General features: G+C 45.4%; 1 protein-coding gene across 4 annotated transcripts in view; it reads left to right on the forward strand.

Moving 5' to 3' along the window:
* The window catches only part of LOC125970555 (anoctamin-1-like), a 139,466-nt gene that overhangs the window by 51,376 nt on the left and 63,132 nt on the right, over positions 1-24,958 (forward strand). For all 4 annotated transcript variants that reach the window (XR_007482133.2, XM_049722978.2, XM_049722979.2 and 1 more), the window contains exons 9-12: positions 2,558-2,622; positions 4,294-4,428; positions 6,015-6,175; positions 7,253-7,335. Coding sequence is in view for 3 of the 4 variants with exons in the window: in XM_049722978.2 (XP_049578935.1) it covers positions 2,558-2,622; positions 4,294-4,428; positions 6,015-6,175; positions 7,253-7,335 (444 nt within the window). In the remaining variant the exon portion in view is untranslated. The remainder of the gene's footprint in view (positions 1-2,557; positions 2,623-4,293; positions 4,429-6,014; positions 6,176-7,252; positions 7,336-24,958) is intronic.

The following is a 24,958-nucleotide window of genomic DNA, read 5'->3' on the forward strand; positions in this document are numbered from 1 at the left end:
GATGATGTATTTGGTCAGAATGTTTGCCGTTTGATGTGATTTCGCCTCATTAGATAAACATATTTCATAAATCTGACCTGCAGGCGCTGAAGTGATGGAAACTATTATTCATAATAACAGTGTCGTATTTAATGAGAATCACTGATAGTAATTTTTTGGTGAAATCTTTTTTTAATGCTGTTAATAAATGCATTTGTTTTCAAAAAGCTTTTTTGGAATATCCATGCTTTACTACCTACTAAAAGTACAAACCTTTTATGCAATGACCTTTACATGTCATTTCTATTACTTAACACAAACACTACATCCATCTGCTCCTGGTTCGGCCCCCCGATCAAAATTTAGAACCAAATTCGGCCCGCCAGTCAAAAAGTTTGCCCACCCCTGGCTAGGCCAAATCCAACACTTATTCACGCACCATCTTAACCTCTATGTCACACGTCAAGAGACATAGCCAAAATGTATGTGGACATCTTAGCTTGTGCGCACACCAACCTCTGAAAATGTTAGAATGATTGCCCCTATATTTTCCATTTTATTAATGCGTTTTCCTCATTAAGTGACATAAGTTTCTTTGCAGAAGTGCACATAAGTGGTGCGCAAGTGCGCATCCACACTGAAAACAGTCACATGTGCGCAGGGATGTCGCTAGAAGTTTTAATAGGGTGGGCCTGAAAAAAAGTTGGCGGACCAATTTTTGCCCGAGTAAAAACTAATATAATCTCAAATAATGCAGCGCAGAAACAACAGTAAGGTAAATATTATTTGACCTATTTGAGTGAAAAAGCGCACCCTGCTGTAAAAGGTAGACACTGGCACCTGCAAGTAGGTCCTCAACTTTCTATCATGACAGTTGTCATGCGGTCGCGTTTATTTTTCCAGTTTTTTGTCTCGTCGATTGTCGTAACTTTACTTCCGGTTTTATTTTGTCATCCCTTCCGTTTCAGTTCGTGTTTCCTTCCTCGGTGTTTGGTTGTCTTGTCTTCCCTGATCCCGATTGTGTGCACCTGCGTAATTGACACTAATTGTCATCACCTGTGTCCCCGCCCTTTTGTGTGTATTTAGTCCGTGTCTTTCCCTTGTCTTGTGCCAGTGTGTCTTGCCTCGTCCCGACCACCAGCGATCCCTTGATGTCCGAGCTCTCTGTAAGAACCCTCCTTTTTGTCTCGCCACCGAGCGACGCTTTTGTGTGTGCCTTGGTCCCCATCGCCTTTTTGTCTCGCCCCAGTGCGACGTCTTTGGTTGGTACTTTTTGCTACGTGTTTTCCCTCGTAAGAGGCGTTTTGATTTGTACTTTTGCTCAGTGTGCTTGCTGGAATAAATCCCAGAAAGAAACGACTCTGCATCCGGGTCCTCCGTCTTGTCCCCTGCCTGACAACAGTAGCAGAACAATAGGAATTCAACACTCGCTTCCCCAAAAATTATATTTATGAGTCATTATTCCTTCAACTACCGCAACCGTCAATTTAACGGCCCTATTCATTAAAAAAAATAAGCAGCATCATTGATTTTTGCGAAAATTTGTAGGTCACTATGGTCTATTAAAATTTACAGTAGAGGTGGCATTCAAAATACTGGTGAGGCTGTGTCTGAGGATGAGTAGTTGCTGAAAAGCTTCTGACAGTGAGTCTGAGCGGAGCAGTCTCTCCCCTCGACTAAGAAAAGCTGCGTCTCATCACGTTTCCGACAATGTAAACTGTTTACTATAAAATTAGATTAGTGGGACAAAATGACTGGTCCAGACTTACGTTGGAGATAGAGTTGAAAATCAGGCTTTCCCGCCTGAAAGCATGGCATCCTCAATCCCCTGCTATTTAGACTGCTTAGCAATTACCTCATCATTAGGTTTGTGAATGACACAACCCTGGTGGGTTTAATCAATAACAATGGCGAATCTGCACACAGTATAGAGGTAATGCTGTGTTGTAGTGTAGATTCCACAGTATACAGTGTAGTTTGGTGAAAGGTAAGAGCGCTGGCAAACTCTAGCATACGCCACTAAATTCTGATGGTACTTTATAGATGGTGTCAACAATGTGAAGTTCCTGGGAGTCGACTTTTCTTGTCATTGCATTAAAACTTGGGACACATAAGTGACACAGAGGATAAAGATTTCATTGGATTTAGTGATTTGGAGTGACACGGATGGTTTGGTCAACTTGTCAGCATGTTATTTATGCTATAGTCATTTGAATAACTCTTAATATGTTATGTTATCATACCAGGCACGTTCTCAGTTCGTTATTTATGTGTCATGTATACAATTATTCAGCCTGTTGTTGCCTCTATTCTATTTTTATTTTAAATTGTCTTTCAAGATGACATGTCTTGGTGTTGGATTTTATCAAATAAATGTCCCCCAAAAATGCAATTTATACTCCAGTGCAACTTAATATGTCTTTTTCTTCTTTATTATGCATTTTATGTCTGGTGCAACTTGTACTCCGGAGCGATTTATAATCCGGAAGATACGGTATATGTATTGACTGCATGAGTTCTTTGGAATGACATACATTGACATGCTGGGTTAACAACTGTGGTCTACTGTCTTTCTTAGCTACTGTACGAGGAGTGGGCAAACTACAGTGTCTTCTACAAGTATCAGCCCATTGGACTTGTGAGGTAAATCTGTCTGTCTCTCATTTCATCAACAATATCTGTCCATGTACCTTTTTATCTACCCATCGATCCATTCGTCTACCTTGAAAAACATATAACACACTATAAAACATATAGTATCTATTTGTGCCCTCATTTTAAGGCTATCTTTTAGATGCACATTAAGTTAATTACCGTAATTTTTGGACTATAAGCCGCACTAGACTATAAGCCGAACCAGCTAAAATTCGGGGTTATTTTAGTTTTTTTTCTTATACTATAAGCCGCACCGGACTATAAGCCGCACGTGCGCACGAGGTATTCACAAAGAAAGACAGTACACAGAAAGCCTTTTTAAAGTTTTAATAACATACTTTAACATGTCTTTCTAAACGCTACCTGTGATGCAGCAGTAGTACCGCAGCAACACGGAAGTGTGCACGCGAGTTATTTACAAAGAAAGATGGTACACAGAAAGCCTTTTTAAAGTTTTAATAACATACCTTAACATTTCTTTCCAAACACTGCCTGTGACGCGGCAGTTATACCGCAGCAACACGGAAGTAACACAGCACTAATAGGGCTGGATTAAAAAAAAACATACCGGTAAAAGTCACTGAGCAGCAGCAACACGGTAGGACAGCACTAACAGTGCTGGTTTTAAAAACATACCAGTAAAAGTAAAAAAAGAGCCAGTAAAAGAGCCGTCTTCATCTTCCTCCTGTGCACTGAAACCATCTAAGTCTTCCTCCTCAGTGTCAGATTGGAATAGCGTTAGATATCCTTCGCCATACACTTTCTCAGTCTCTTTTTCGTCGTCGCTTTTATGCATTTCTCCGAGCATTTTCCATGATGAGGGTCTGTGCATGCTAATTTTATTCATGCACGACTCGCTAAGTTACAATAAACTAGCGAGCTATGCATATAGCTCGAGAGTAGACGTGACTGGGAAATAAAGAAAGAAAAGGTGAAAACAATGTCATCAACAATGGGCCAAATCGACTGCCTTTAACTTAAAAGCCGTATAATATGCATTTCTTTTGTCCCCCATATTGACAGTGTATAAAAGCTTCCTTTCAGTAACGTCCATCTTGATCTCGTTCTGTCTCTTCTTTGTGTGAATTATACGGTACTATTTGCCTGGCGGATGGACATGCGATCAACACGCCACTTTTCTCCCCAGTGGCCGTGTCACATATCCCTCCGCCCAGCAAAGCGGTGCCGCACAACAGCGGTCCACAGCCTTTTTACGAGTGTATAAAAGCGATCAAGTCATCACAAAAATTACGGAAAAAATCCTATATAAGCCGCACTGGACTATAGGCCGCAGGGTTCAAAATTTGAGAAAAAAGTCGCGGCTTATAGTCCGAAATGTATGGTATGTATTGCGGTTCGGGGAAGTTCATGAAAAGGTAATGTGGCCCCTTTCTTTCTCTCTCTCTCTCGCTCTCTCTCTCTCTCTCTCTCTCTCTCTCTCTCTCTCTCTCTCTCTCTCTCTCTCTCTCTCTCTCTCTCTCTCTCTCTCTCTCTCTCTCTCTCTCTCTCTCTCTCTCTCTCTCTCTCTCTCTCTCTCTCTCTGTCTGTCTGTCTCTCTCTCTGTCTCTCTCTCTCCCTCTCGCTCTCTCTCTCTCTCCCCCTCTCCCTCCAACCTGCTTGAAAGGGTTATTTGACATGTTGTTTTGTCATTTTCTTCAGGAAATACTTTGGAGAGAAGATTGGACTGTACTTTGCCTGGTTGGGACTCTACACCCAGATGCTGATTCCTGCTTCCCTCGTGGGAGTCATCGTTTTTCTGTATGGATGTGCAACAGTTGATGACAATATTCCAAGGTAAACTTCATTACAGTAGAATAAAATTCCTCAAACACGCACACGCATGTAAAAAACATACATTGCTGGGACTACATGTTGCTGCCACAAAAACGTTAACACGCAAACCCCACTCAGCAATGTATATTTGAGACGACAACCGACAGAGTGTGACTCAGATATGCTAGCCACTGCCACAGTTTTACCCGTTCCTTGCTCAAGGGCACCAAACTTACACAAGGCCGTGAACTGTGTTCCCTACATTAGAAGGGACTGTTCGTAGCCACTCAGCCATGACTCCCTGCGTCACATGAAAATATGAAAGTAAAGTTGTTATTTGATTTTAGACATTAAGGCCTCTGCTTCTCATCACGCACAGGATATTATGACACATGCTGCCATTTGTCTTCAGTGTAGAGACAAAACACACGTCTAGTATTGGTGATAATGTTACTTATACTTTGGAAGAGATCACTTGTTGAAACCATTCGCAACATCCTGTGGGCTCTGGGCAGCACTGAAACATGTGCCAAATAACAGGTTGATGAGACAATTTGTGCTGCAGATCTTTCACTATTTTGGTTTTGTCAGGATAGGAATCAGCTTTATTGACTAAGTTTGTGCATGCCAAACAGGGAATTTGACTCCGGTTGATCTCAGTCTCTGTACAACATTTAAGTGACTAACAACATTCAGGTAACTGACAACATTTAAGTGACGAGAACAGGATCTTAATTCACAATGATGATTCTGAGTCTCTATGAGTGGTGAGAGTTCATCAGAGCGACATCTAAAAATCCTAAAATGTGATTTCCAGGGATCTATTTTTCACATCCTGTCTCTTATAGTTCAAGTGTACCTATGATGAAAATTACAGACCTCTGTCATAATTTTAAGTGGGATAAACAATCAGTGGCTAACTATATAAGTATATGACCGTGTATGAGAATGAATGAAACAGCAAGCTGATTTAAAACAGTCAATGGCATCCGTCTGATATCAATGATTTTTGCACCACAGACCGCTTCTGTGTATTTTGATAGACCGTTGAAGATCAGGTGCAATAACACCAAAAGGACAGTCTAGTCGGCGGCGGCGTTTGTTTGCTGTCGAGTCAAGCAGCCGTTGGTTGGTTTCCACAATGACTACAAAGAACAAGCTGGCCACCTTAATGGTTTTACATGCGTTACCAGCACTGTATTTATAGTCTGGCCAACTTAAGATCTTGCTGCAGATCTTCTCTGCCCATCTCTAGCATGGAATGCAATTGCTTTTTGTGATTTTTTTATATTTTGTGAATCTTTTATCTTTCAATCGATCTGCTTTTTCAAATAAAAAAAACTTCACAATATAAACCCCCCTCCCGCAAAGTAAAATTGTTCCAGCACAAAAAAAAAAAAACAGAGCCAACATTTTTCATGACCATTTAGCTGAACAGAACAAGATAAAGAAATCTTGATAGTATGTTCACTCCTTGGGATATTTTCAGCTGCCTAAAAGGTGATCAAACGTGCAGCTGATACATTGGTGCCTTTTAACCTAAAGTTTCACTTTTGCTAATTTTAAGACCTTTATATTGAAGTTTATATTCAAATTGTGTCTTACAGCATGGAGATATGCCACGAAAAAAACAACATCACAATGTGTCCTTTGTGTGATAAAGTGTGCAGCTACTGGAAGCTGAGTTCTGCTTGTGGAACTGCAAGAGCCAGTCACTTATTCGACAACCCAGCAACCGTATTCTTCTCTATATTCATGGCTCTTTGGGGTGGGTGAACGCACGCACGCACGCACGCACGCACGCACGCACGCACGCACGCACGCACGCACGCACACTCAGAATATTTTAAATATTTGCATTTTAGCTTCTCTCCTGACATTTTTGTTTTTAATTGACTCAAATACTGAATTCATTTAGTGGGATCCAATATTCAGAACGGTATTTTCTGACTGTCAACCCTTTCAATTAAGCTTTACAACTGATTATGTTTGAGTGGGATATGATTAATATGATTCAAATTACAGTCAAACCTCGGTTTTCGACCACAATCCGTTCCAGAAGGCGGTTCGAGAAGTCGAACCGCCTTCTGGAACGGTCGAATTCCGAATCTATTTTTCCCATTACAAACAACGGAAACAATTTTAATCCGTTCCAAGACTAAAAAAAAGCGCCTTTTTTAAGCATTTTTAATTGGCCCATTTTTGTCCGATCGCGCAACTGCAGCGCACCGCCAACCGCGCAACTACACCGTGCTGGTCGCATTATTGTGACGTAGCCGTCGCTGAAATTTAGAAAATATTTTTAAAGTCCTTTTTAGTGGACCTCAGTGCGCAGGGAGCTTAATTTGGTCTGATCGCACAACCGCAGCGTGCCGGGCGCTCACTGTCGCATTGCTTTAGGAGCGTCTTTGTGTTTTAGGATGGCTTTACTACTCCCACTAGCTTTGTTTGGAGGCATGATTAGGGGTTAATACAATCCTCAAAGTAACAAAAATACAATAACGAACGGAGTCAGTCGGCATCCGGGCCGCGTGGTCGGGTTTTCTCGGGTCCTTTCGGCTCTTCTCGCGAGGTTCGACCTCCGAATTTTGTTTGACAACAGAAGCAAAAAAATCTTGAATTTTTTGTTCGAATTCTGATTTGTTCGAGAACCGGGACGTTCGAAAACCGAGGTTTGACTGTATTTAATCAACCGCAATGCACTGGAATTTATGAGATTTAAACATGTCACGACAGGTGCATTTCACATGACAAAAAGAAATACCCCGCACATAAAAATACATCTTCCGAATTCCTTTTTTGACGATCTTTGACGAATGTCCTCTATTTTGTCTTTAAACATAAGCTGCCATGTTCATGGAGCATTGGAAGAGGAGGCAAATGAGACTTAATTATGAATGGGACCTGACTGGATTTGAAGACGAGGAGGTAAGGCTTAAATGTTAGGTTATTTGTATGGCCAATCCTATTAAGCCATGATCGCTTAGGTTTTCCAAAGTCAGTACAAAGTCATTCACACATACAACTGGGCAAAGCAAATATATTGTCTTCTAATTGTTACAATCTGAAAAATAGTCTGTGATTGGCTGGCAGCCAGTTCAGGGTGTCCCCCACCTGCTGCTCGACGTCAGGTGGGATAGGCTCCAGCACGCCCGCGACCCTAGTGAGGACAAGCGGTTTGAAAAATTTATGAATGGATGAAAAATAGTATCCTTCCATCCATCCATTTTCTGAAGCTCTTTTTCTCATGAGGACCATCGAGAGGGTCTGGGCTCCAGTCTTCCCTTGAACCTTCCTGTCTGGCATTTGCAATGTTCTCTCCCCATGCTGAGTGGGTGTCCTCCCACATTCCCAATACATGCATATGATTATTATCAATTGAGAACTCTTCATTGAGTGTGAATGTGATTTTGAACTGTTGTTTTAACCATGTCCTACGATTAACTGCCGACCAGTTCAGAGTGTACTCCATCCACCACCTAGTCATCTTGAATAGGGTGAATGAAGATGAAATAATGAATGAAAACAACTATATATAGCAGCCTTGTGAAAATGCACAGATGAAACTTTGCATTTTTCATCTTGTAATTGTTTCCTTCTCTTCCACTGTTTAAACAAGATATGGAACAACCCTTTTTCAAGTACAAACCTTACTTTCAATGAAGTTGGGACAATATAAAAAACATAAGTAAAAACAGAAAACCATAATTTATTTCTGCCTTTATTCAATCAACTACACAACAAAAGTGAAATGTTAATGTTCAAAGGATGAACATTACTGGGGTTTTGTACTCTCATTCAAAACGGTGTAACATTAAAAATCCAACCAGGAACATTGTGGAATGCTCAAAAACACCTTCCTAGAAAATGCTACAGGTTAATTGAAAACAGTCCGGTGTTACGATTTGGTATAAAAGGACCATCCCCAAAAAGACACAGTTAATCAAAATCAAAAATGAGTTAAAATTGTGTTCTTACTGGCCTAAACTGACATGGTGCGGGCGATTGTTTTGACCCACATGCAGAACGAACTCCGAGAGACCAAAGTGATTGTTAAGGATTTATTGAGATACGGTTGGCAGTTGAGCCAGGTTACGAAACAGGAGTGGCCGGGCTGATTCCTTGATGGTGGAGGGTGTGAAGCGTCGCCAGAGAAGAGTGGATCTTAGCGGAGATCTGCGAGTGGGGTCCAGGAGCTGAAAGACAAAATCGCTTTGTCAGATTGTTCGATGGTATGCGGCGGAGGGCAAACCGGCCGACCGGAGAGCCAGGATTCGTGGCGTAGGCAAGCAGGGTAGGGAACGTGGTTTCTACAGCTGTAGAGGTGACCAACATCGTCTAACACTCAGGCGACGAGTTGCTGGCAGCACACTCCTTGAGAGCCTCCACATTATGAGCCTGATAAGCCACACCTGTGGGTCCTCAGCCAACCTGCTCACGGATGCCCCCTGAGGACAAAAGAGAAAGCTCCCAGACCCTGACACCACCCCCACCTCAACGGCCGCCACCTGGTGGCTCAGAAGTAGTCCGAAATCAGCGAAGGGTCACAGATGTAAGAACGGGGCACCCAAGACCGGTCCTCGGGACCGTAGCCCTCCCAATCGACGAGGTACTGCCAACCACAGTCCTGCCGACGGGAGTCCACGATCCGTCGGACCGGGTAGACTGGGTGCCCCTCAAAGTCCCGGGCGGGGGGGCTCGGCCGGAGGGAGGAATGTGCTGGACCGGACAGGTTTTATCTGGGAGACATGGAACGTGGGATGAATCCGGAGGTTCAGAGGTAGACGGAGACAGACTGCTGAGGGACTGACAACAGATATGATTTCGTACGGGCCAGTGAAGCGTGGAGCAAGCTTCTTTGATATGGACTTGAGGAGAATGTCACGGGAGGAGAGCCAGACTCTTTGACCAGGGGAATGTTGCGGAACGGGTGTACGTTTTCGGTCGGCATATTTGCGGTTCTGTTCGACAGTGCGTTGGAGGGCCTTGATGGTGTTGGACCATATCTGCTTACAGCGCCGCATGTGGTGATGAACAGAAGTGACCGAAATCTCCTTCTCGTCGGCTGGGAATAGTGGAGGTTGATAGCCGAGTGACCCCTCAAACGGGGATAAGCCTGTGGCAGCGGAGTCATGTGAGTTGTGTGCATATTCCACCCATGGCAGGAACTTGTTCCACTTGGACGGGTTATCGGAGGTCAGACATCGGAGTGCGGCTTCAAGTTCTTGGTTCATGCGTTCCGTCTACCCATTTGACTGGCGATGGTAGCTGGATGTTAGAGAGACCTTTGCACCAAGAGCTGAACAGAACTGCTTCCAAACTTGGGAAATGAATTGAGGGCCTCGATCGGAAAGGATCTCCTGTGGGATGCCATGGAGACGGAAAATGTGCTTGACTACGAGTTGGGCAGTCTGGAACGCAGAGGGGAGTTTTCTGAGAGGGACTAGATGACATGATTTTGAGAAACGGTCGATGATAGTGAGGATGGTGGTCATTCCTTGTGATACAGGTAAGCCTGTCATGAAATCCAGCGCGATATGGGACTAGGGACGTTTGGGTATGGCGAGAGGCTGTAGAAGTCCAGCGGGGGTCTGTGGGTCGTTTTGTTTTGTGCGCAGATGGGACAGGCGAGAACATATTCCCTGACATCCTTGTCGATGGATGTCCACCAGAAGCGTCTGGTGACTAGCGCAATGGTGCGACTGGTCCCGGGATGGGCTGAGAACCTGGCGGAGTGAAACCAGTGAATGAGGCGCGAGCGGACTGAGGAAGGGACATAGGTCTTCCCTGGGGGATCCATACCCGGATCGGGTTCCTGAAGCTGAGCCTGAGCAACTACTTTCTTGATATCCCAGGAAAGAGCGTCTATGACGCAACTGGGGGGGAAGAATGGGAGCTGGTTCTTCTTCTGACTCGTCCGGTTTTGTGTTCTGAGAGCCGGCGCGATAGGAGATGGACAAATTGAACCGGGAGAAAAACAAGAACCAGCGAGATTGTCGGGCATTCAGACGCTTAGCGGACTGTAGGTAGGATAGGTTCTTGTGATCGGTCCAAATCAACACGGGATGTTCGGTGCCCTCCAGCCAATGGCGCCACTCCTCGAGCGCTAACTTAATGGCCAGGAGTTCACGGTCCCCTATGTCGTAGTTCCTCTAGCCGTCGGGAAAAGAATGCACAGGGGTGAAGCTTGTCGTCGGTGTCTGAGTGTTGTGAAAGGATTGCCCCTGTTTCTGTGTTGTATGCATCAACCTCTAGGGTGAATTGTTTCTTGGGATCCGGATGGATGAGTATAGGTGCCTGAGAGAACTTCTCCTTAACCCCACAACCCCCCTGGACCCCACCCAGTCCCTCACTCTCTATGGATTCCCCACTCCTGAAATTCACTGACAGGATGAACGACCTTGTCTCTATTGGAACGCAATACACACCACTCCAAAAACCCATATTTTCCTCCCTTAACCCCCTTCATAGTACAGCCCCTCCAACTCCACTGCATTGGAAAGAGCCATCAACAAAATGTCACAGAGCCCCCCAACCTCTTCTGAAACATGTCGCCTATGAGTGTGATTGATATGTATCTATAATACAATTATATAATATATATATATAATATAATAACGATATTCAAGATTCAAGAATTTTTATTCGCCATGTATGAGCATGCCAAACAAGGAATTTGTCTTCGGTACATCACAGCCTCTGTTCAACATTTAGGTGACTAACAACACTCGGGACATGTGCGAAAATTGAGAAATATTCTCAAACATCCCCTGATCTTAAACTCCCAGGAGGGCAAGGAAAAACTCAAAACTCCAACTAGGGGAAATGAGAAACCTTGAGAAGAGACCACAGATATGAGGATCCCTCTTCTAGGATAACCAGGCTGCAATGGATGCAGAGTGGACACATATTACAGATAATACAGACAATTCAAAAAAGGCGTGGAGAGCAGGATGTTATTGCACAGCAATGACTCTGAGACTCTAAGAGTGGTGTGAGTTCATCAGAGCGACAGCCTGGGGGAAGAAGCTGTCTCTGTGTCTGCTGGTTTTGGCATACAGGGTTCTATAACGCCGTCCGGAGGGGAGTAGTTCGAACAGACTGCAACCTGGGTGAGAAGGGTCTGCAGAGATGTTACTCGCACGTTTCCTGGTCCTGGACAGGTACAAGTCCTGGATAGATGGGAGGTTGATTCCAATTATCTTTTCTGCAGTCCTGATTGTCCGTTGCAGTCTGTGCTTGTCTTGTTTGGAGGCCGATCCAAACCAGACAGTGATGGAGGTGCAAAGGATAGACTGGATGATGGCAGTATAGAAGGTCTTCAGCAGCTCCCACAGCAGGTTGAACTTCGTGAGCTGTCTCAGAAAGTACAGCCTCTGCTGGGCCTTCTTCCAGACAGAGTCTATGTGGCTGGTCCTTTTCAGGTCCCGAGAGATTGTGGTTCCCAGGAACTTGAAGGTGTCTGTGGAGAGAATAGTATTACTGCGGATAGTGAGGGATGAAAGTGGTGAAGGGTCTCGCCTGAAGTCCACTGTCAACTCCACCATCTTGAGTGGGTTCAGCTCCAGGTGGTTTTGGCTGCACCAGTGGACCAGCCGCCCCACCTCCTGTCTGTACGCAGTCTCGTCACCGTCCCGGATCAGTCCGATGAGAGTGGTGTCATCTGCATACTTCACCTGAGGAGCAATCGTTAGTGTAGAGAGAGAAGAGCAGTGGGGAGAGGACGCACCCTTGAGGGGCACCAGGATTGGTGGTCTGGGTGTCGGATGTGATGGTCCCCAGCCTCACATGCTGTCTCCTGTTGGTCAGGAAGCTGGTGATCCACTGACAGGTGGAGGCAGGCACTGCGAGCTGGATGAGCTTCTGTTGGAGTATGTCAGGAGCGATGGTGTTGAATGCCGAGCTGAAGTCCACGGGATCCTGGCGTAAGTTCCTGGGGTGTCCAGGTGGTGCAGGATGTAGTGCAATGTTGACCACATCGTCCACCAACCTGTTTGCCCGGTAGGCAAACTGGAGGGGGTCAAGCAGGGGGCCCGTGACGTCCTTCAGGTGGTTCAACACTAACCTCTCAAAATATTTCATGAGAACAGATGTCAGGGCGACAGGTCTATAGTCATTCAAACCTGTGATGGCGGGCTTCTTGGACACCGGTATGATGGTGGAGCACTTGAAGCACGAGGGCACCTCACACAGCTCCAGGGAACGGTTGAAGATCCGTGCAAAGGTGGGTGCCAGTTGTTCAGCACAGATTTTCAAGCAAGAAGGGGACATGCCGTCTGGGCCCGATGCCTTCCTGATCTTTTGTCTCCGGAACATCTGGCACACTTCCTCCTCGCGGCAATATCAATATATATAATTGAATATATAATAATATCAATATCAGTCATGTTCTCCAGGAAAATTCAGGGCCCAAATTCAGATAGCTCTCTCAATCCCTGTGATGACAGGTAACAGAAGATTGGTTAATCTGGAAATAAAAAGGGTGCAATTAAATCTGACAATTTATTGAGAATAGCATGTCAGGCTCGAAACATACCAGTGCCTCCTCATTTCCCTCAGCCAGTTGACGAAAATTGTAAGACACTGAACCTGGCCTTACTAAATGTTAGGTCCTTAGCAGGGATTTTTTTTTTTAATGAATGATTTTATCATTCAATGATTTTATCATTCAACACAACCTTGATTTTATGTTTTTAACTGAAACATGGTTAGACCAAGATAACAATGCAACCATCCTCATCGAGTCTACCCCTCCAAACTTCAGTTTTATGAGTGAAACTCGTGTGGGAAAGAAAGGGGGTGGAGTTGCCATACTGTTTAATGTCTCCCTCAAATGCAAAAAGATGTTATATGGACATTTTTATTCATTTGAATATGTTGCTCTTCAGTTTAATTCCTTTTCTTGGGCAGTTTTTTTTTTTTTTTTTGGTTGAATGAGGGAGACGCTGCTGTTCCACGCGTCCTGGTTAACTAAACAACGAAACAACTAAAAGAACTCCAAGTGAACTAAAGAACCAGTATGGGACCCAGAAAAAAACATCTCGGAGGATATCGATGACCTAAAAAAAGGCGCTTGATTTCCTCACGTAAGAGGTGTCTGCTGTCCACAAACAGCAAAAAATCATTATGGGCCTGGTGGATGAGGTGAAAGCCCTCAAGATCCAGAACGCCGAAAAAGAAAGAAAGATCGAGCTGTTGGAGAACCGGGTCGCCGATCTAGAGCAATATTCCAGGAATAACGACATCATAATCTCTGGACTGGATATAAAACCGCGGTTTTATGCACATGCAGTAACCCGTGAAAAGCCGGCTTTTACCATTCACATAAAATCAAACTGGACATAAACAAGATAGAGGCATGTCATCTCCTTCCTTGCTGAAACAAAACCGACAAACCAGCTGTGGTTATACGGTTTGCAAACAGAAAGTTCAAAACTGAGCTTCTGAAACAAGGCCGACAACTGAGAGGAAACAACGTGTACATGAATGAACATCTAACAAAGAGGAATGCTGACAACGCTCGAAAAGTTCGTTTTCTGTGGAAACAGAAGAAAATACAATCTACCTGGACTGCAAACAGCAAAATCTTCATTAAACTAAATGGTTCACCAGAAGAGGCTAAAGTGGTGTGCGTCAGGAGTTTGGAAGAATTGGATAAGTTTGAGTTACACTCTTCATCCATGGGATCTATCCTTTTTTTTTGAAGCGACACATTACTTCTTTTTGCAGACTGGAAGAACTCTTTTGTTGCTTCTGATGTCTTGGCTATTTTTTATGCGGACTTATGCGGACAGTAGTGCAGTTGCGTGTGTGTGTGAGAGTATGTTGTGTGTGTATGCGTAAGCATGCAGAGGTGTACGAACCAATCACAAGTGGGTGGCGACAAGAACGGTACGTGATCTCTGCTATACATTATCAGGGATGAGAACGTCAAATGAAAAAAAACACTGAAAAGTAGCCGGGTCTGAGGGGCGCATGCCCCACTGGGGGGGCCTGTGCCCCACCCCACTTGCCGCAGGGGGCCAGGGGCCACAGGCCTCCATTGGGGGCTACAGGGGCCACAGGCTCCTATTGGGGGCCACAGGGCCCACAGGCCCCCATTGGGAGCCGCAGGGGGCTAGGGGCAACGCCCCGGAGGGGGCTCAGGGGCAAAAGCTCCCTGGAAACTCCTGGATTTTGGCAGTATAGCAACCCCAAAACCATTAATTTCATCACTCAATTTCAACAGTTTTGTTAAAAAAATATTTCTGCTTGGTGAATATAATACAGTCAAGCCTCGGTTTTCGACCACAATCCGTTCCAGAAGGCGGTTCAAGAAGCGAATCGGTTGAATTCCGAATCTATTTTTCCCATTACAAATAATGGAAAATGTTTAATCCGTTCCAAGACTTTAAGCATTTTTTCATTTGCGCATTTTAGTCCGATCGTGCAACTGCAGCGAACCGCCGAACGCGCAATCGTAGCGCCTCGCCGACCGCGCAACTGTACCGCGCTGGTTGCATTATTGTGACAGAGCCGTCGCTGGAATTTAGAAAATATATTTAAACTCCTGATGTACTTTCCAAAATTCAAGTGGACCTAAGTGCACAGGGAGCTTAATTTTCTCCGATCGTGCAACTGCAGCGCACCGCGGAACGCGCTAATGTAGCGCGTCTTCGACCGCACAACTGCACCGCGCTGATCGCATTATTGTGACAGAGCCGTCGCTGAAATTTAGAAAATATTTTTAAAGTCCTGATGTACTTTCCAAAATTTAAGTGGACCTTAGTGCGCAGGGAGCTTAATTTAGTCCGATCGCGCAACCGTAGCGCGCCGGGCGCTCACTGTCGCAAGAGCGTCTTTGTGTTCCGAGTTTTAAGATGACACTGCTCTCGAGCCATGCCCATCTGAAGCAGTTCCTAATCCCGTTCGACTTGTCTATTTCCCTGGCACTATCCTCGTCTTTTTTCTCTAAAACATTCGCCATGCTGGCTAAAACTTTTGCTAATTAGGCAAATGAGTAGGCAAATGATTTGACAAACGTAGCGCCAAAATGCTGCCGAAAATAAGGCGGCTGTTGTCGCAATGCTGCTGCCAGCCCCCCCTATAAGAACAACTTTCTCAACGGATCTGCACGCCCGCGACCCCCGTGGGGACAAAGCGGTACCGAAGATGGATGGATGGATGGATCTACACCACAGGTATCAAACTCAAGGCCCGGAGGCCAAATACGGCCCGCCACATCATTTTATGTGGCCCGCGAAGACAAATTGTGCATCAAATTCGTGTCATTACTAGAATTGCAAATTGTCCTCACTTTTAATATCTTTTTTTTATTTTTATATTTGACCAGTTTTTACTCATCTGATTTGAAAATGAGTTATTTGTCAGTTTGTTTTGTAGCTTTTACTGTATATAATATGAGGTGCTCATACATTTATTTGGGTTGACAGTCATAATGGCCCTGGGAAAGAAGCTATGACTACAATGCGGCCCGCGAAAAAAATGATTCATTTTCGTGAATCGTGTAGATTCTACACGATTCACGAAAATGATACTCCCGACGGAAAAAAACACGGAAATTCGCGGATCCGCGGAAGATTCTCATCCCTGCATTATGCAGGACTTAAATTCTGATATTGACCCAGAAAGTAACTTCTTTAATAATGAGATACATTTTAATTACTACACTGATGACCAATTTAAAAGTAAATGTAATCTTGAACATGGAGTATCGATTATACACTTAAACAGCAGAAGCTTATATACAAATTTTCAAAATATAAAAGATTACTTAGATTACTGAGGCAGGATTGTCGAAAAGTATACGAAGCAATGGATGTTGACTCCGCTTATGACTCTTTCTTGAAAACGTTTATGACCATATACGACAGAAGCTGTCCAATGCAACAAAGTAAATATACAACTAAAAATACTGACAAACCATGGATCACAAAGGTACTATCAAATGCCTGTAAAAAAAAGAACACCTTGTATAAGCAATTCATAAAACATAGAACTAGAAAAAAGAAATCAAATATAAAATATATGAAAACAAACTAACTGATATACCGTATTTTTTTAAATGATTTAGAGTGCACAGATGGTTTGATAATATTACTGCTTATATAATAGTTATTTGATATCTAATTTATATATTGTTATATGGGCCTGTGGAATATTTTGAAGTGCAAGTGCCGTCAGCAGCGCGCACCCATTGTTGACAAAGGACGATCGATGGATTTAATGAATTGGAGTGACACAGATGGTTTTATAAACGTGTTATTTACGTAATATTTTTAATAACTCTGAATGTTACGTCAGTCCCGTTCTCAGCTCTTCGTTTGTGTTTATGTCACGTTAGCATACCTATCGTTTAGCCTGTTGTTGCTCGTTCATGTCTGTTCTTGGTGTTGGATTTTGTCGAATAAATTTCCCCCCAAAATGCAATTTATACTCCGGAGCGACTTATATATGTTTTTTTTTCACGCTATTGTGCATTTTATGGCTAATGCGACCTATATTCCGGAGCGACCTTTAGTCCGAGCGACTTATACTTGTATTTTTTCACGTTATTGTGCATTTTATGTCACGAATCGGAGTGGAACATGGAGCAGGACGACCAAGTGCAGCTTGGACCAGGGTTTATTGAGGGAAAAGGGAAGTGGAACGAGGCATCGAGGGAACCAGACGAGAACTGGCAAACTAATAACATGACGGACTGACCGACAGGGATGGCAAACAGAAACAGACTCGAAACAGACAGGAACCACAAGGACCGCAAACGTGACGACATTGACGATCCGACAGGGAGTGAGGGGCAGACAGGACTTATATACACGACAGGTAACGAGAGGCAGGTGGGAATAATCACACTGATCACGGGCACACAGGAGGGGAGGGGCGAGCACACAGACACGCGAACAAAACTATGACACGACCGGGGACGAGTCGTGACATTTTATGGCTAATGAGACCTATATTCCGGAGCGACTTTTAGTCCGAAAATTACGGTACTAAGAAAATGAAAGAAGGATGATTATAATATAGTGCTAGAAAATAACAAAGACAATATAAAGGGTACATGGAATATATTAAATTTATTTATTAGAAATAAAAAAAACTCGCTCCTATTTCTCAGACTCCATCATAGAAAATGGTAAAACAATCACTAATAAAATGGATCTGGTGGAAGGATTCAATAATTTCTTTGTAAATGTGGGGCCTCAACTGGCAATGGAAATAAACCCTCCACAAGGGGGAGGTGTTGAGAGATTCCAGGGAGAGAGGAATCCAGCCAGCATCTTTCTAAAACAGACAAATAGAAAGGAAATTATTGATGCTGTCAATAAATTTAAGAACAAAACATCTTTGGACTGGAATGGTCTCTATATCACTTTAATAAAGCATGTAATTGACACCATTCCAGACCCCTTAACATACGTCAGTAATCTGTCTTTCAACCAAGGCTACTGTTAGGTTCAAAATCAGCAAAAGGATCAGCAGACAAAACCAGTGAGGCAGAATGTTGAGTCTTTTCTCGCGAGGAGTGCATTCAGACTTACATCAATCCAACTACACTAAAGGTCTTGTTTACACTCCTCTCTTTTTATTTAGGAATGCCCTACCTACAATGTGAGACTAGCCCCTGATAGGTGGGGGGGAAAGCGTGGGCTTTGTCTCATGAGAGAAGAAACGAGATTCTATGTGAAACTAGAAGTCGCAGACAGGATGCCATGAGAAACATGAAGAGTGCATAGACGAAATGCCATGTGCAGACATCAACAAAATAGTTTGAGCTATCAATAGCTTTCTTGGATTCCCAGAGATGTAGAAGGTCAGGAAGCTCCAGACAGCATCGTATGACTTGTTGTGGACTGGTGGACGTCTGCAAGGCGAAACAGCAAGCATTCTGTGCAATAACTTTATTAATAAGTACTCATTAGGGAACGCATGATAACATATATATACAATTTATCTAACAGCTACTTTCCGAACAAAATGAAAACTGCCAAGGTGATCCCAGTATACAAAGCTGGAGATAAAAATACCTTTACCAACTATAGGCCAATTTCACTACTCTCCCAGTTTTCCAAGATTCCCAAGAAAATCTTTGTTGTACGATTGGACAGCCTCATTGACAAACATAAATTGCTCACAGACCAACAGGTCAACAGCCATGGCTTTAGTGGACTTAGTGGAAGAACTAACAAGTGCCATTGATGATAAGAAATATGCAGTGGGTGTTTTTATTGATCTGTAAAAAGCCTTCGACACACTAAATCATGATATACTATTGCAAAAACTTGAAAGGTATGGGATAAGAGGGGTGGGGCTACACTGGTTAAAAAGTGCTTCTTCTTCAGCCACTCTTTTGTTGCTTTGGCGGTGTGCTTAGGATCGTTGTCGTGCTGAAACACCCATCCTCGACCCATCTTCAGTTCTCTCACTGAGGGAAGGAGATGTTGGTCCAGAATTCTATGATACATGGCCCCGTCCATCCTCCCCTCAATACGATGGAGTTGTCCCGTCCCCTTGGCTGAAAAGCACCCCCAAAGCATGATGTTGCCACCACCATGCTTGACGGTGGGGATGGTGTTCTTTGGGTTGTACTCGGTGTTCTTTGCCCTCCAAACACGACGAGTTGAGTTGAGGCCAAAAAGTTCTATTTTGGTCTCATCTGACCACATCACCTTATTCCAGGCCTCTTCTGAGTCGTCCAGGTGATGAATGGCGAACTTCATGCGGGCCTGTACATGTTTCTTCTTGAGCAGGGGGACCTTGCGTGCGCGGCAGGATTTCAATCCATGACGGCGTAGTGTGTTACCAACCATTTCTTTTGTAACTGTGGTCCCAGCTGCCTTCAGTTGATTCATCAGTTCCCCCCTTGTGATTTTGGGATGATTCCTCACCATTCGCATGATCAGTGAGACCCCACGAGGTGAGATCTTGTGTGGAGGCCCAGACCGAGGGAGGTTGGCGGTGGTGTGGTGCTTCTTCCATTTCCTGATAACTGCACCGACAGTTGATCTTTTCTCTCCAAGTTGCTTTCCGATTCTCTTGTAGGCCATCCCAGTCTTGTGCAGATCAACAATCTTGTCCCTGATGTCCGTAGAAAGCTCTTTGGTCTTGCCCATGGTGGTGATGTTGGATGCTGGTTGTTTGGGTGTTGACAGGTGTCTTTTATACAGGTAACGAGGTGAGGCAGGTGTATTTGATGTAGATAATTGGTTGGGATTGGGGCTGTGTCTTAAAGAAAGAGTAGGAGCCAGAATACTTGCTGTTTGTCCAGGGGTTCAAATACTTGTTTTTTCTCATCAGACGGTTATCAATTTTTATAAATTCATATGATGTAAATTTTTGGAATTTTCTTTGGGATTCTGTCTCTCACTGTTAGAATGTACATATGATTAAAATAGTAGATCGTTGCATTCTTTGTAAGTGGGCAAACTTGCAAAATCAGCAAGGGGTCAAATACTTATTTTCCCCACTGTAAATGTATAGGTGGTAGGTGGCGTGTATATGGGCATGTACCAAATTTTTCGGATTATAAGTCGCGTTATTTTTCATAGTTTTGGTGGGGGGTCGACTTATACTCAGGAGCGACTTATATTTGAATTTTTTCACAAATTTTTACTTGATCATTAACACATTACTTACTAGTATAGTTGATCACTTCACATGTTATTTTCACTTTAAACCGCATGAGGGCGCACTATGGCTGTGGAATAATTGGAGCCTCACTGACAATGAGTTCCATTCACTGACTGGGGGGGGGGGGGGGGGGGGGGGGAAGAGCGATCCAGAGCGCTTGCGTGTGTTGGCTCATAAGTTGAGCTCTTGATTTGTGAAATAAAGAGCTGGTTACCAAACCCACGTCTTGCCTGGTACTTTGGTAAAGCTACAATATAGTTATATACTAGATCTGTGGAATAATTGGGGCCGCAGCTGATTATGAGGCTGACGTCAGCGGCGCACGTAGGTCCGAAATCGACAGCTGTTTTTTGTTTTGTTTTTTGACACAGAGAATGAATATTCTGGTGGATTTAATGATTTGGAGTGACACGGATGGTTCGTTAAAATTATTGTTTATATTACCATAATTTTCGGACTAAAAGTCGCTCCGGAATATAGGTCGCATTAGCCATAAAATGCACAACAACGTGAAAAAAAACATATATAAGTCGCTCCGGAGCACAAGTCGCATTTGGGGGGGAAATTTATTCGACAAAATCCAATACTAAGAACAGACATGAACGAGCAACAACAGGCTAAACCAGGCATGTCCAAAGTCCGGCCCGCGGGCCAAATCCGGCCCCCGGTCAGATTTCATACGGCCTGCAGCTTCGGTCTTATAATGTATTATTTATGGCCCGCCTGCACTGTCAAACTGAATTACAAAAAAATATCATGAAACTTGAAACTGTAATTCCTCCTATTACCAAAAGGTGGCAGACCACCCCTCTCCGCTCATTTCTGCCATGGCGACTGCAAAGAAAACGAGGTAAGTTGACATTGCTTTCAAGAGAAATGGGAATTACAATACTTCTTCACTGAAAATCAAGATAATTGTGTTTGTCTAATTTCTAAAGAGCCTTGTTTAAGAATTTCAACCTAAAGAGACACTATTAGACTAAACATGCTAACACATACGACAAGTGCAAAGGGAGTAACCGCGCTGATAAAGTAAAGCGGCTCCAAGCTGAACTGGCATCACAACAGTGATTCTTCACGTGGGGCTGTGAGTCAAAAGTAAATCAAAATTAAATATTACTTAATATTAAATACTACGAAGTGGCCATGTTAATACTGTTGATGTTATGAACCTGTAGACGTGGCAAACTATTACTTTCTGAAGGATATTGTAAATGACAAGAGCAAAATCCACTTGTTTTAAGTTTTGAGGCAAAATTAATTTTAAACTCATGTAAATTTAAGGTATTTCACACAGTTTGTTCAATGTCATCTGACTCTTCAGAGATGAATGAAAGGCAGAATTCGTATTTTTAGAGTTGTTCACATCTTGCCTGAGTGGCTTATATTTGGTTATTTTGTCATTTAAAAAATAAAATCAATTGGGAGAATGAAATTAGTTTTATAACAGTGTGTATTTGCATGAAATTTTTGTAGTTAAAAAATGGCTGAAAAAACTATTGGACCCTGGCCCCCTTCACTTTATCAAATCTGGCCCTCCTTGCAAAAAGTTTGGACACCCCTGGGCTAAACGATAGATATGCTAACGTGACATAAACACAAACAAAGAGCTGAGAACGGCGTAACTCTGACGTAACATTCAGAGTTATTAAAAAAATATTACATAAATAACACGTTTATAAAACCATCTGTGTCACTCCAATTCATTAAATCCATCGATCGTCCTTTTGTCAACAATGGGTGCGCGCCGCTGACGGCGCTTGCACTTCAAAATATTCCACAGGCCCATATAACGATATATAAATTAGATATCAAATAACTATTATATAAGCAATAATATTATCAAACCATCTGTACACTCTAGTCATTAAATCCATCGAACAAATTCCTCGTCCTTTGTCAACAACGCCGCGCGTGCGCCCTGACGTCAGCCTCGTCATTATTCCACAGATGTAGTATATGACTATATCGTAGCGTTAACAAAGTACAAGGAAAGATGTGGGTTTGGTACACGGCTCTTTATTTAACAAAACAAACTTCCAGGCGTGTGGCGGCGTGGACTTCCAGCCACGGAGGTGGAAGAGAGCTCCATAGAATAGGACCGGGCGTGCGTAAAAGCCACGTCCAAGCCCCATCCACCGTCCCCGGACAGCCACCCGGCCGAGCGCCGGCCCACGACTTCCGTCCACGGAGGTGAAAGACACCTCCATAGAGTAGGACCGGGCGTGCGTAAAAGCCATGTCCGAGCCCCATCCACCGTCCCTGGACAGCCACCTGGCCGAGCCCATGGCAAACGGGTCCTAGGTGAGGGGTCAGACAAAGCACGGCTCACCCAAGCCCCTTATGATGAAAAACACAAATGGACTTTGTTTTCCCTCGCCCGGACGCGGGTCACCGGGGCCTCCCTCTGGAGCCAGGCCTGGAGGCGGGGCTCGAAGGCGAGCGTCTGGTGGCCGGGCCTTCGCCCATGGGGCCCGGCCCGGCATAGCCCGAAATGGAAACGTGGGTCCCCCTTCCCATGGGCTCACCACCTGTGGGAGGGGCCGAAGGGGTCGGGTGCAATGTGAGCTGGGCGGCGGCCAAAGGCAGGGACCTTGGCGGTCTGATCCCCGGCTGCAGAAGCTGGCTCTTGGGACATGGAATGTCACCTCTCTGGCTGGAAAGGAGCTCGAGCTGGTGTGCGAGGCAGAAAGATTCCGACTAGATATAGTCGGACTGGCCTCCACGCACAGTTTGGGTTCCGGTACAAGCCCTCTCGAGAGGGGCTGGACTCTCTTCCACTCTGGAGTTGCCCACGGTGAGAGGCGTCGAGCAGGTGTGGGTATACTTATTGCCCCCCGGCTGGGCGCCTGCACATTGGGGTTCACCCCGGTGAACGAGAGGGTAGCCTCCCTCCGCCTTCGGGTGGGGGGACGGGTCCTGACTGTTGTTTGTGTCTATGCACCAAACGGCAGCTCAGAGTACCCACCCTTCTTGGGGTCCCTGGAGGAAGTGCTGGAGAGCGCTCCTTCTGGGGACTCCATCGTTCTACTGGGTGACTTCAATGCTCACGTGGGCAATGACAGTGAGACCTGGAAGGGCGTGATTGGGAGGAACGGCCCCCCCGATCTGAACCCGAGCGGTGTTCTATTGTTGGACTTCTGTGCTCGACATGGATTTTCAATAATGAACACCATGTTCAAACATAAGGGTGTCCATGTGTGCACTTGGCACCAGGACACCCTAGGCCGCAGTTCGATGACCGACTTTGTAGTCGTGTCATCGGATTTGCGGCCGCATGTTTTGGACACTCGGGTGAAGAGAGGGGCGGAGCTGTCAACTGATCACCACCTGGTGGTGGGTTGGCTCCGATGGTGGGGGAAGATGCCGGTCCGACCTGGCAGACCCAAACGCTCTGTGAGGGTCTGCTGGGAACGTCTGGCAGAATCTCCTGTCAGGAAGAGCTTCAACTCCCACCTCCGGCAGAGCTTTTCCCACGTCCCAGGGGAGGCGGGGGACATTGAGTCTGAGTGGACCATGTTCCGCGCCTCCTTTGTTGAGGCGGCCGACCGGAGCTGTGGCCGTAAGGTCGTTGGTGCCTGTCGTTGCGGCAATCCCCGAACCCGCTGGTGGACACCGGCGGTAAGGGAGGCCGTCAAGCTGAAGAAGGAGTCCTATCGGGCCGTTTTGGCCTGCGGGACTCCGGAGGCAGCTGACAGGAACCGGATGGCCAAGCGGAATGCGGCTTCGGCGGTTGCTGAGGCAAAAACCCGGGCGTGGGAGGAGTTTGGTGAGGCCATGGAGAATGACTTTCGGACGGCTTCGAGGAAATTCTGGTCCACCATCCGGTGTCTCAGGAGGGGGAAGCAGTGCAACGTCAACACTGTTTACAGTGGGGATAGCGTGCTGCTGACCTCGACTCGGGACGTCGTGAGTCGGTGGGGAGAATACTTCGAAGACCTCCTCAATTCCACCTACACGCCTTCCATTGAGGAAGCAGGGCCTGGAGACTCTGAGGCGGATTCTCCAATCTCTGGGGTCGAAGTCACTGAGGTAGTTAAAAAACTCCTCGGTGGCAAGGCCCCGGGGGTGGATGAGATCCGCCCGGAGTTCTTAAAGGCTCTGGATGTTGTGGGGCTGTCATGGCTGACACGCCTTTACAACGTTGCGTGGACATCGGGGACAGTGCCTCTGGATTGGCAGACTGGAGTGGTGGTTCCCCTCTTTAAGAAGGGGGACCGGAGGGTGTGTTCCAATTACAGGGGAATCACACTCCTCAGCCTCCCTGGTATGGTCTATTCAGGGGTGCTGGAGAGGAGGGTCCGTCGGGAGGTCGAACTCCGGATTCAGGAGGAGCAGTGTGGCTTTCGTCCTGGCCGTGGAACAGTGGACCAGCTCTACACCCTCGGCAGGATCTTCGAGGGTGCATGGGAGTTCGCCCAACCAGTCCACATGTGTTTTGTGGACTTGGAGAAAGCGTTCGACCGTGTCCCTCGGGAGGTTCTGTGGAGGGTGCTTCGGGAGTACGGGGTGCCGAGCCAACTGATAAGGGCGGTTCGGTCCCTGTATCACCGATGCCAGAGTCTGGTCCGCATTTCCGGCAGTAAGTCGGATTCGTTCCCAGTGAGGGTTGGACTCCGCCAAGGCTGCCCTTTGTCACCGATTCTGTTCATAATTTTTATGGACAGAATTTCTAGGCGCAGCCGAGGCGTTGAGGGGGTCCGGTATGGGGACCTCAGCATCGCGTCTCTGCTTTTTGCAGATGACGTGGTGCTGTTGGCTTCTTCAGGCCGTGATCTCCAGCTCTCACTGGAACGGTTCGCAGCCGAGTGTGAAGCGGTCGGGATGAGGGTCAGCACCTCCAAATCCGAGTCCATGGTCCTCGATCGGAAAAGGGTGGAATGCCCTCTCCGGATCGGGGATGAGATCCTGCCCCAAG

The sequence above is a fragment of the Syngnathus scovelli genome, chromosome 6, assembly GCF_024217435.2.
Source record: "Syngnathus scovelli strain Florida chromosome 6, RoL_Ssco_1.2, whole genome shotgun sequence".
Taxonomy (NCBI): Eukaryota; Metazoa; Chordata; class Actinopteri; order Syngnathiformes; family Syngnathidae; genus Syngnathus; species Syngnathus scovelli.